We start from the raw sequence: 13,800 nt of genomic DNA on the forward strand, positions 1-13,800 counted from the left end.
CTGCTGAGATTAATAATTTTCCTATTTGGATAGGAGCTGATCTGCAGTAATCTTATAGCCAAGCCAGCCCCCTTCTCTATCTATGAGAAGGGGGCTGGCTTATCTATAGCAAAGAGTACATGTATTACACAGTCATCTATGAATTACAATAGGCACAAAGCAGCTGGATCTCCAGTGATCGGCTCACAGTGGAGGTGGGAAGCATTAGGAAGTGCTCTTCCCTGAAATGTTGGGATCTATCCTCATCCCAGAAAACACACAGATCTCAAGGCTGCCCAAGATCTAGCAGGTAATGATTTTCTTCCATCTCACCATGTGCAGCTTCGCCTTCGCCCTATTGATAACATCAGCAACTTGGTCTGTGTCCTCATCTCCTTCCGGTAACTTCGGTTTTGGACCTAAAATCTTTAAGAATACGAATAAGTAATCTGTAGGTAATTGTTTTGTTTTTTTTAGCAAATTCCTGATTGTTTCACACAGGGTGACTGCAGACTTATCAATTTAGATTGGACAATCCCTTTAAATTTGCAGCTTTTAGCCCAGGAAAGGCAAGTGTGATACATTTTGGGTTTAGTGTCCCATCGGTGAGAGGTCGCTTTCTCGCAGCTGGTGGTCTCTCATGAATTGCCCAATCTGTGTGCCGAGTCCCTTCATTTCATAAGTGTATTCTATATGGCAGTAATGAAACCCAAATATCAAATATTCGTACAGAGGCGGCTGTATTCTTTTGTTGTATGTTATGCAGTAACAGCAGCTTGCACTGGTTCACACTCTCTTTATTTTGTTCAGAACTGCTGATCAGTTATTTTTTTGTAAATAGATATGTAAATAAAAGGTACATAGATTGTACACAGAGGAAGATAAATGGATATAGTAGATACAATAGATACAGTAGACATTGGATAATATACATAGATACTGTAGATGGATAAGATAAACATGAGGCTATATACATATAAACACACAGATATCACACAGTATCATACTGCACCAGCAGAATAGTGAGTGCAGCTCTGGAGGATAATACAGGATGTAACTCAGGATCAGTAATGTAATGTATGTACACACTGACTGCACCAGCAGAATAGTGAGTGCAGCTCTGGAGTATAATACAGGATGTAACTCAGGATCAGTAATGTAATGTATGTACACAGTGACTGCACCAGCAGAATAGTGAGTGCAGCTCTGGGGTATAATACAGGATGTAACTCAGGATCAGTAATGTAATGTATGTACACAGTGACTGCACCAGCAGAATAGTGAGTGCAGCTCTGGAGTATAATACAGGATGTAACTCAGGATCAGTAATGTAATGTATGTACACAGTGACTGCACCAGCAGAATAGTGAGTGCAGCTCTGGGGTATAATACAGGATGTAACTCAGGATCAGTAATGTAATGTATGTACACAGTGACTGCACCAGCAGAATAGTGAGCGCAGCTCTGGGGTATAATACAGGATGTAACTCAGGATCAGTAATGTAATGTATGTACACAGTGACTGCACCAGCAGAATAGTGAGCGCAGCTCTGGGGTATAATACAGGATGTAACTCAGGATCAGTAATGTAATGTATGTACACAGTGACTGCACCAGCAGAATAGTGAGTGCAGCTCTGGAGTATAATACAGGATGTAACTCAGGATCAGTAATGTAATGTATGTACACAGTGACTGCACCAGCAGAATAGTGAGTGCAGCTCTGGGGTATAATACAGTATGTAACTCAGGATCAGTAATGTAATGTATGTACACAGTGACTGCACCAGCAGAATAGTGAGTGCAGCTCTGGAGTATAATACAGGATGTAACTCCGGATCAGTAATGTAATGTATGTACACAGTGACTGCACCAGCATAATAGTGAGTGCAGCTCTGGAGTATAATACAGGATGTAACTCCGGATCAGTAATGTAATGTATGTACACAGTGACTGCACCAGCAGAATAGTGAGTGCAGCTCTGGGGTATAATACAGGATGTAACTCAGGATCAGTAATGTAATGTATGTACACAGTGACTGCACCAGCAGAATAGTGAGCGCAGCTCTGGGGTATAATACAGGATGTAACTCAGGATCAGTAATGTAATGTATGTACACAGTGACTGCACCAGCAGAATAGTGAGTGCAGCTCTGGGGTACAATAGAGGATGTAACTCAGGATCAGTAATGTAATGTATGTACACAGTGACTGCACCAGCAGAATAGTGAGTGCAGCTCTGGGTATAATACAGGATGTAACTCAGGATCAGTAATGTAATGTATGTACACAGTGACTGCACCAGCAGAATAGTGAGTGCAGCTCTGGGGTACAATAGAGGATGTAACTCAGGATCAGTAATGTAATGTATGTACATTATTAAATTAGTAACGGAAGAGCTAAAGGGGATCCCGCCAATAGTCTGGCAGGACAATTTAACAGAGAATGAACATCAGTCCATAAAGGCCCTTAGTAATCTTAAGGACATATTAATAAAACCTGCGGACAAAGGCGGGAATGTTGTATTCTGGCCTACGAGTTTATATGAGACAGAGGTATTTAGGATGTTGAGAGACTCGGTCTGTTATAAAAAATTGACATACAATCCTCTTGTCTCATATAAAGAAGAGTTACGCAAAATGTTGTGGAGAGCTGAAGAGAGGGAATTATCACAGTGGAAGTGAGAGATAATCTTTTTGTAAAAGATCCACGTATACCGACCCTGTACCTGTTACCAAAGGTGCATAAAAACCAGAAAAATCCCCCAGGAAGGCCTATTGTTTCCGGGATAGGTGGCCTTACGGAGGGCATTGGGAAGTATATAGATATGTTCCTCAAGCCGCTGGTGGAAACCATTCCCTCATTTACTAAAGACACGTCTGATTTTTTGAAAAAAATAGATTCAATACATATAGATGAGGATATGTTACTGGTGACTTGTGACGTGGAGTCGCTCTATACGAACATTCGGCACCAGGATGGCTTGAGGGCGGTATCTGTATTTTTGACCATGACTAATTTTTTGGGACAGGAAATTGAATTTTTGATTAGTCTTTTACGTTTTCTACTGACTCATAATTTTTTCATTTTTAATGGGTCCTTCTACCTACAGCTCCAGGGCACCGCGATGGGGGTGGCCTGTGCGCCCTCGTATGCAAATGTGTTCCTGGGGCTGTGGGAGAGGGATCTGTTCACGTCAGATCGGGGGGCATCGATAGAGCGGGTCATTTTTTGGACCCGCTCCATCGATGACATTTTTTTGATCTGGCGTGGTACGTCATCTGAGTTAAAAACTTTTTTTCAGACTTTAAACAATAATGACTATAACATTCATTTGACATATAAACATAGTTATGAACAAATTGAATTCCTCGATGTCATGGTCAGAAGGGACCCTAATGGTCTTTTAGTTTCGGATGCCTTCCGTAAGGACACTGCTGTGAATTCTGTGTTACATGCCAGCTCCTCTCATCCGAATCATGTAATCAACGCAGTACCATATGGCCAGTTTCTTCGGATCAGAAGGATATGTTCTACTATGGAGGATTTTGAAAGTCGTGCACTGGAGATGAGGCAGAGATTCTTGGAGAGGGGTTAGTGTCGAAGAAGTATAAAAAGGGCTTACAATCGTGCCCGAAATGCGGATCGTCAGCAGCTCCTCTATTCATCGGCGAAAAAAGCGGCCACCAATCAGTTAAGATTGGTGACAACTTATAATTCCCAATGGAGTAAATTGTTTGATTGTGTGGCAAAACATTGGCCAGTTTTACTGGTGGACCCAATACTCAAACAGTATTTGTCGCAAAAGCCGTCACTTACTGCACGACGATCCAAAAGTCTGAGGGACATCTTAGTTAGAAGTCTCTATGTTCCAAGAGAGCGGTCCCTTTTTGAGTCACAAAGGCAGAAGCCAAGACCCCCATGGGGTTGTAAACCATGCGGGAAATGTGTGGCATGTCCCAATGTGGACACGGCAACTGATTTTGTATCTTCTGATGGACGGGAGTTCAAAATTACACATGCAATAACATGTACTACCACTGCGGTGGTGTACTATGCGTATTGCACGTGTATTAAAATTTATGTAGGACTAACCACAAGAGCCCTAAAGATACGAATCAGGGAACATGTCAGGGACATCCTTGCTGGAAAGGAGGAGAAGAATCTGGACTTATTAAAAAGTGTCCGAAGGCATTTTAAGCAGTTTCATGCCAGTGACCCTTCCTATTTAAGAGTAAAGGGGATTGACTGTATCCCCCTAAGTCCACGGGGGGGCAATGTAAGTAAGGTTTTGGCCCAAAAGGAATCCCGTTGGATTTGGGAATTACGTACCCTTAAACCAGATGGTTTGAATGAAACACTGAGCTATGCACCCTTTTTATAATATAGCTGTCATTTTTAATATTTTTGTGGTTTCATCTGTTTTTAATTGTTTTTTCATGTTCATTTTTAATTGTAATATGTCCTTGTTATTAATTTCTAGTCTTCGCCATGCCCTTATAAGCCTCTGAATACAGGTGGACGAATAATGGAAGAGATCTTCTCCATATGATGCACTTTATGAATTTTTGTATTTTTGTATAATGTATATATGCACTCGAGTTGGGCTCCACCCATGGTGGTATACAATCTGTCTCTGTAATAATATGTGTATGTATAATATATTTTTGTACAGGGGATATTATATGGTTTTCTATATATGTATTTGTAGTATATTAATACTGTTTATTGGTACTTGTCACTTTGTCACTTTTTGGCACTCTTTTAGACTTGCATTTTATAGTTTTATAGAATTGGTTATATACACTATACTTACCATGTACTTACACAATATGGGAAATGGGGAGTGTCTTCATATGAAGCATTTTATGAATTTTTTTGTATAATGTATATTTGCACTTGAGTTGAGCTCTACTCATGGTTGCATATAATTCGTCACTGTAATAATATGCGTATGCACAACATACCTATGTGTAGGGGTTATAGTATGGGGGTTTCTTTATAAATTATTTGTATTATATTGATTGTGGTTACCAGTATTGCTACTTTGTCATTTATGGCATTTTTTCAGATTTGTATTATATAGTATAATTGCTTATATGCACTATACTTATTTATGTATTGTAGCAATACATGCACTGTGTTTGTAGTATGTTTATTTTATTTATTTCTGATATATGAGATGTCAGGATTAATTATTGAAATGACGGATGTATGTAATTTTTTATATCTCAGTTTCAATGCACTAGCTTATGCACCTTCTATATATATGCACTGTGCTTGTAGCACGGCTATCTTTGCTCACTTGTAATATATGAGATCGGGGCTAAATTGAGTACACAGGGTTAATACAATCTTACCCCAGTAGGTTGGCGTTGCTCCGTTGCTGGTTTGCCGCTGTGCGCGTGCGCGCCCCTCACCATTCGGCCCTGCGTTGTTCGCTGGTGTCTGGATCGGGTCCTTGCGCTCACGTGACTGCCTGTGGGCGGTCGTGTGGGCGGTAGTGCCTGATGACGCCGTGAAGGACTCGGGGCCCCCTGGTGGCGGTCAGAGCATGCGCCGCAACAAGGCGGCGGCTAGATGACGTGCAGCATTTTAGTATAATTTGATTGGATGGACTTGGTATTTAAACTGGTCAGTGATCTGATGATGCCACTCCCCCGGAAGAAGGCTGTTGCAGCCGAAACGTGCGTAGGGGCTCTGGCACCATCGGACCTTGAGGTAATCACAATGTTTGTATACTTTTAAAGGGGTTTTGCCATATAGGAATTTACACCCTGTGAACTGCAGTAATAGGCCATTGGGCGGAATAGGTATACATACTTTTTGGGGATATATCTTATGGCAGTAAGGATAGTGTATGTATATACCTCGGGTCTATGGTGCCATTTGTATTGGTACCCATCATCATTGGTGTCTTTGTTATTTTTTTAAAGTTGTCAAATAAAACTTGTTATTTTTTGTAGAATTATGGTCTGAGTCGTACTTTTCTTATAGGTATATACAGTGACTGCACCAGCAGAATAGTGAGTGCAGCTGTGGAGTATAATACAGGATGTAACTCAGGATCAGTAATGTAATGTATGTACACAGTGACTGCACCAGCAGAATAGTGAGTGCAGCTCTGAAGTATAATACAGGCTGTAACTCACGATCAGTAATGTAATGTATGTACACAGTGACCGCACCAGCAGAATAGTGAATCCAGCTCTGGGGTATAATACAGGATGTAACTCAGGATCAGTAATGTAATGTATGTACACAGTGACTGCACCAGCAGAATAGTGAGTGCAGCTCTGGGGTAAAATACAGGATGTAACTCAGGATCAGTAATGTAATGTATGTACACAGTGACTGCACCAGCAGAATAGTGAGTGCAGCTCTGGAGTATAATACAGGATGTAACTCAGGATCAGTAATGTAATGTATGTACACAGTGACTGCACCAGCAGAATAGTGAGTGCAGCTCTGGGGTATAATACAGGATGTAACTCAGGATCAGTAATGTAATGTATGTACACAGTGACTGCACCAGCAGAATAGTGAGTGCAGCTCTGGGGTATAATACAGGATGTAACTCAGGATCAGTAATGTAATGTATGTACACAGTGACTGCACCAGCAGAATAGTGAGTGCAGCTCTGGAGTATAATACAGGATGTAACTCAGGATCAGTAATGTAATGTATGTACACAGTGACTGCACCAGCAGAATAGTGAGTGCAGCTCTGGAGTATAATACAGGATGTAACTCAGGATCAGTAATGTATGTACACAGTGACTGCACCAGCAGAACAGTGAGTGCAGCTCTGGAGTATAACACAGGATGTAACTCAGGATCAGTAATGTAATGTATATACACAGTGACTGCACCAGCAGAATAGTGAGCGCAGCTCTGGAGTATAATACAGGATGTAACTCAGGATCAGTAATGTAATGTATGTACACAGTGACTGCACCAGCAGAATAGTGAGTGCAGCTCTGGAGTATAATACAGGATGTAACTCAGGATCAGTAATGTATGTACACAGTGACTGCACCAGCAGAATACTGAGTGCAGCTCTGGAGTATAATACAGGATGTAACTCAGGATCAGTAATGTAATGTATGTACACAGTGACTGCACCAGCAGAATAGTGAGTGCAGCTCTGGAGTATAATACAGGATGTAACTCAGGATCAGTAATGTAATGTATGTGCACAGTGACTGCATCAGCAGAATAGTGAGTGCAGCTCTGGGGTATAATACAGGATGTAACTCAGGATCAGTAATGTAATGTATGTACACAGTGACTGCACCAGCAGAATTGTGAGTGCAGCTCTGGAGTATAATACAGGATGTAACTCAGGATCAGTAATGTAATGTATGTACACAGTGACTGCACCAGCAGAATAGTGAGTGCAGCTCTGGGGCATAATACAGGATGTAACTCAGGATCAGTAATGTATGTACACAGTGACTGCACCAGCAGAATAGTGAGCGCAGCTCTTTAGTATAATACAGTTTGTAACTCAGGAGCAGTAATGTAATGTATGTACACAGTGACTGGTGCTCACATTATTCTGTTACCTTTATGAGATCTTTGGGCTCACTCCCATCTTCTACCACGATTAGTTTTGCTCTGCCTTTTCTTTCATTGTTCCGGATGCCGTTGGCGAGCTGCGCTGCTTTGATGCGCTCATACTTGTTGCATTTTTCCCCGCACCACTGGTAAATGTCCTGTTCAAAGTAATCAAACATGATCTATATACACTGCTCAAAAAAATATAGGGGACACTCAAATATCACATCCTAGATATGAAAGAATGAAATATTCTCATTGAATACTTTGTTTTGTACAAAGTTGAATGTGCTGACACCAAAATCACACAAAAATCATCAATGGAAATCAAATTTATTAACCAATGGAGGCCTGGATTTGGAGTCACACACACAAAATTAAAGTGGAATGTAATGTCCTTAGATGAAGTAAAAATGATGCTCAGTAGTGTGTGTGGCCTCCACGTGCCTGTATGACCTCCCTACAAAGCCTGGGCATGCTCCTGATGAGGTGATGGATGTTCTCCTTAGGGATCTCCACTCAGACCTGGACTAAAGCATCCGCCAACTCCTGCACAGTCTGTGGTGCAACATGATGTTCCAGATGTGCTCAATCAGATTCAGGTCTGGGGAATGAGCGGGCCAGTCCATAGCTTCAATGCCTTCATCTTGCAGGAACTGCTGACTCACTCCAGCCACATGAGGTCTGGCATTGTTCTGCATTAGGAGGAACCCAGGACCAACCGCACCAGCATATGGTCTCACAAGGGGTCTGAGGATCTCATCTCTGTACCTAATGGCAGTCAGGCTACCTCTGGCGAGTACATGGAGGGCTGTGGAGCCCTCCAAAGAAATGCCACCCCACACCATTACTGACCCACTGCCAAACCTTCATGCTGAAGGATGTTGCAGGCAGCAGATCACTCTCCACTGCGTCTCCAGACTCTGTCACATCTGTCACATGTGCTCAGTGTGATCCTGCTTTCATCTGTGAAGAGAACAGAGGGCGCCAATGTCAAATCTGCCAATCCTGGTGTTCTGTAGCAAATGCCAAGCATTTTGCATGGTGTTGGGCTCTGAGCACAACCCCACCTGTGGACGTCGGGCACTCAGACCATCCTCATGGAGTCGGTTTATAACCATTTGTGCAGACACTTGCACATTTGTGGCATGCTGGAGGTCATTTTGCAGGGCTCTGGCAGTGCTCCTCCTGTTCCTCCTTGCAAAAAGGCTGAGGTAGGGGTCCTGCTGCTGGGTTGTTGCCCTCCTATGGCCCCCTCCATGTCTCCTGGTGTACTGGCCTGTCTCCTGGTAGCACCTCCAGCCTCTGGACACTATGCTGACAGACACAGCAAATCTTCTTGCCACAGCTCACATTGATGTGCCATCCTGGATGAGCCTACCTGAGCCACTTGTGTGGTTTGTACAGTCCGCCTCATGCTACCACAAGTGTGAAAGCACAACCAACATTCAAAAGTGACCAAAACATCAGCCAGAAAGCATTGGTACTGAGATGTGGCCTGTGGTCACCACCTGCAGAACCACTCCTTTATTGAGGGTGTCTTGATAATTGCCAATAATTTCCATCTGTTGTCTATTCCATTTGCACAACAGCAGGTGAAATTGATTGTCAGTCAGTGTTGCTTCCTAAGTGGACAGTTTGATTTCACAGCAGTTTGATTCACTTGGAGTTAGATTCTGTCGTTTGTGTTCCCATTATTTTTTTGAGCAGTGTATTTCAACATTCATCATTGCTGTGACCATGTGGCCATGTCTGTTACTGCAGATCTTATCTAATCATTGGAAGAACTCTGTAACTAACATTAGAATCATCGTTGAGATAAATTCTGTGATTTATTTTCTTTCTACTTGTCTCCATTAAACTCACGTGTAGATACAGTTTATCGCATTTTTTGACGAGGGAAAGCTCGTCAAAGCTCAGGCGAAACGCGCGTCGGGCAGGTGCGGGCTGTCACAGGACCTCTTATATGGTTAAGTATCCTATCTCTTTATATAATCTTTTTACTTCTTAATCTGTTACATGGACTTTTGAATTTACAACTATTTGAGCATGTTACTGACTATGCAAAACTATGCTATGCTCCATTTGTAATATGTTGATACATAGATAATCTCACTATGTTGTGATTATATTCAAACATTATGTTGTCACATGAACGAATCATACTATATTGGTGCCCTGATAGAGATACTCTGTGACACATGAACAAGTAACTTGATCCATAACTTCAGCACATAGGTATCCATTTAATAAATGTAATAGATTTTTTTCTATTTTGTGGACATAAAGGATGAGAAATATTGTATACTTATGATCTAACTTTTATAAACACTGCATTTGGATATAATATTGCCTTTATTAGTTACAAGATATACCATCATTGGTCTCTGTGCGGTCCCGCACTTTTTTCCACCTGGTTTTTGTGTTTTGTTTTCCCTTTTATACATGTTATATGGCATTTTTTATGATTCTTAATAAAGGAATTTTGTTGTATATAATCCTGAGTTGTGCATTATGTTGTAGGTTTAATTTATATCTTTAATGCATACTTCATACCTATTTTTGTATATATATGTATTCACCTCTCAGCAGATGTTTGACCACAGATCACATCAAAGTTCAATATGCAGGGAAACGTAGAGCCTTAAGAAAGAAAACGCTACAACATTTTTAACAAAACCCAATTGTAAAAATGATTAGCCTCAATTACAGTGGACATAAAAAGTCTACAAACCCATGTTAAATTTCCAGATGTTTGTCATGAAAAGAAAATCCTACCAAAAAGAATAATTTCAAAGATTTTTCTATCGTTTCTACCGCCTCCAGTGATACACTGACAGGAGGTCATCACTCCCACAGTGTATCACTGCGCTGCCGTGAGAGTTCACCGGAGTTCAACAGCTCCGATGCTCTCACTTTCGGCACCGCTACGTGAGAACTTTCCCATGCAGCAGTGCTGTAAGTGAGAGCACCACAGCTGATCAGCTGATGAACTTTGGTGAACTCTCACAGCGGCTCAGTGATACACTGCAGGAGAGATCACCTCCTGTCAGTGTGTTGCCGGAGGCCGGGTGACATCGATGTGGGACACTCGGCATTAAATGGACTACGGCGGACAGGGAGTATATGTTGGTTTATTATTTTTGATTGTTTGCAGGAGACACGGATATCGGGGATTAGGTGTTCAGTGAGTACATATTTTGCATGTGATTATATAAATGTTTTGATTTTTTTTTTACAATTGACACAGGTGCCGGATGATGAGATTATTCTCACATCATCAATGCTGTCTCTGTTATATGTGACAGCAGATATAGCCGGATGGGAGTAGTAGTCCCATCAGACGATGCCTGGGTACACACACACAGATGCCCACAGACAGATGACCGTAGACAGACACCCGCACACATTCTTTGCCCGCACACATTCCCCGCCGCACACATTCCCCGCCCGCACACATTCCCCGCCTGCACACATTCTCTGCCCGCACACATTCTCCTCCAGAATACTCCTTCTGACATAATTTCTCTTCGACAAATCGCAGCGTTTTTGGCAGCAAATCTGCAGCAAATAAGCAAACCTTACACCTGCGTTTTTGCTGCGGATTTGACTGACTCAATAAAGTCAATGGGTGCAGAAACGCTGCAGACCTGCAAAAAGAATTGACATGCTGCAGGAAATAAAACACTGCAAATAAGGATGGAAATGTACTGATCATGTCATTGAGTAACATTGCTTAAGTAATCCATTGCGTTTTTGGAGCATTTCCGCGTGGAAAAAACGCATCGGAAATGCTACAAATCTGCATCGTGTGCACATAGCTTAAAGGTGGAAATAGTTCTGAAATGATTCTTGGTATGACTTTTTATTTACATGAGAAAACCCAGGTTTTTTAATATGGTTGTGTAGACTTCTTATATCCACTCTACGTGCATTTAAGTAAAAAAAAAAATTAAACAAAAAAAATGTCCCCGGAGGGGTACATTTCCTTAATAATTTAATTGTGACTGCAAATTACATGTATTTAAAAACTCAAAAAGTCGCCCCTCTACTAAACGGTTATAGCCAATTAACATGGGTCTGGGGTGTAAAATGCAATAAAATAGAATGGATTTCCTCATTTGCATTACTACAGCTTGACTTTTTCTTTATAGATATTTATTTTTAATTCTAGAAGAAAATCCTGAAAATGTCTGTAAAAATGTATCAGTCATTTACGTAGTAATTTACATGTGGTTAGTATTAATGGAATTCTTTCTTCAAGCAATAAGGAAATAATTGCTAACAGGATTACCTCCAAGTTTTTGAGAAACATGTGAGTTATTTATTGCTAAGAGTAATTTTTATAATATCTTTCATCAGGGCCATTATCTGCAATCAAATATCTTTGCCCCCAATAAAACAGTGTGATGACCGAACGATACAAATACGTGAAATTAATGTCTAATTTTAAGAATTGGTGTTAATATGCAACTAAGAGAAGCCTTACAGACACGGATCAGGTCGTTGAACTAACCCATTTGTTGTGTGATTACCAAGGAAATAAATGAGGAAAAGTTACCAAAAAGTTCCGTTACCCAAGTCAAAGCCTGTTATGGACTGGTAATTTAGGAGCGACACGCGACTAGCTCTGAGCAGGTGGTAACTATACAGACCGCAGTTCCTGATCTTAACACAACACTAGCAGTAGCCATGGGATGTTCCTGTCACTCCCTGGACACCTCATCACAGCTGGAGAACTAGCTACCCCTAAAGGTAGAAACAGGAAAGCTATCTTGCCTCAGAGAAAATCCCCAAAGGATAGGACAGCCCCCCACAAATATTGACTGTGAGAGGAGAAGGAAATGACATATGTAGTATGAAACAAGATTTAGCAAAGGAGGCCACTTCTAGCTATATACATAGTAAGGAAAGAACACTGTGCGGTCAGTAATAAAAACTAGAAAAAGTCCACCGCAGAGATATGCAAAAATCTCCACACCTGACTAAAGGTGTGGAGGGCAAAATCTGCAGCCCAGAGCTTCCAGCTTAGCTGAATAGATCCATACTGATAAGCTGGACAAATGAGCAAAACATAGAATGTGCTGAACAATAAAGTCCACAACAGATGGACTGCAAAAGGACAAGCAAGGATTTATCTTTGCTGAACTGGACAGAGTGTCAGGGAAATCCAAAAGAGCAGTGGCTCCAAGCAGGAACAATTGACAACTGGCATTGATTGAGGGATAAGGTCAGACTAAAATAGCCGAGCCAGAAAGACGATCAGTGGAAGCAGCTGCTAATGCTAAATCCAAGAAGCAGCTATACCACTCAAAACCACAGGAGGGAGCCCAAGAGCAGAATTCACAAAAGTGCTACTTACAACCACCGGAGGGAGCCCAAGAGCGGAATTCACAACAGTACCCCCCCTTGAGGAGGGGTCACCGAACCCTCACCAGAGCCCCCAGGCCGATCAGGACGAGCCAAGTGAAAAGCACAAACCAAATCGGCAGCATGGACATCGGAGGCAACCACCCAAGAATTATCCTCCTGGCCATAACCCTTCCACTTAACAAGATACTGAAGCCTCCGCCTCGAAAAACGAGAATCCAAAATTTTCTCAACCACATATTCCAACTCCCCCTCAACCAAAACCGGGGCAGGAGGATCAACAGAGGGAACAACGTGTACCACATATCTCCACAACAAAGATCTATGGAAAACATTGTGGATGGCAAAAGAGGCTGGAAGGGCCAAACGAAAAGACACTGGATTGATAATCTCAGAGATCTTATAAGGACCAATAAACCGAGGCTTGAACTTAGGGGAAGAAACCTTCATAGGAACATGACGAGAAGATAACCAGACTAAATCCCCCACACGAAGCCGAGGACCAACACACCGACGGCGGTTAGCAAAACGCTGAGCCTTTTCCTGAGACAACGTCAAATTGTCCACCACGAGTCCAAATCTGCTGTAACCTGTCCATCACAGAATCTACACCAGGACAATCAGAAGGCTCAACCTGCCCTGAAGAAAAACGAGGAAGGAAACCAAAATTACAAAAAAAAGGCGAAACCAAAGTAGCCGAACTGGCCCGATTATTAAGGGCAAACTCGGCCAACGGCAAGAAAGCCACCCAATCATCCTGATCAGCAGACACAAAGCATCTCAAATAGGTTTCCAAGGTTTGATTAGTTCGCTCAGTTTGGCCATTTGTCTGAGGATGGAACGCCGAAGAAAAAGACAAATTAATGCCCATCCTAGCACAAGAGGCCCGCCAA

At 41.9% G+C, this 13,800-nt stretch overlaps 1 protein-coding gene across 1 annotated transcript in view; it reads right to left on the reverse strand.

Moving 5' to 3' along the window:
- LOC143781465 (scinderin-like) overlaps positions 1-13,800 on the reverse strand; it is a 54,036-nt gene that overhangs the window by 26,174 nt on the left and 14,062 nt on the right. Inside the window, exons 4-5 of the mRNA XM_077268087.1 lie at positions 7,546-7,695; positions 313-405 (exon numbers count right to left, since the gene is read on the reverse strand). Of these exons, the coding sequence (XP_077124202.1) occupies positions 313-405; positions 7,546-7,695 (243 nt within the window). The remainder of the gene's footprint in view (positions 1-312; positions 406-7,545; positions 7,696-13,800) is intronic.

Source organism: Ranitomeya variabilis, chromosome 6, assembly GCF_051348905.1.
Source record: "Ranitomeya variabilis isolate aRanVar5 chromosome 6, aRanVar5.hap1, whole genome shotgun sequence".
In the NCBI taxonomy this organism is placed as follows: Eukaryota; Metazoa; Chordata; class Amphibia; order Anura; family Dendrobatidae; genus Ranitomeya; species Ranitomeya variabilis.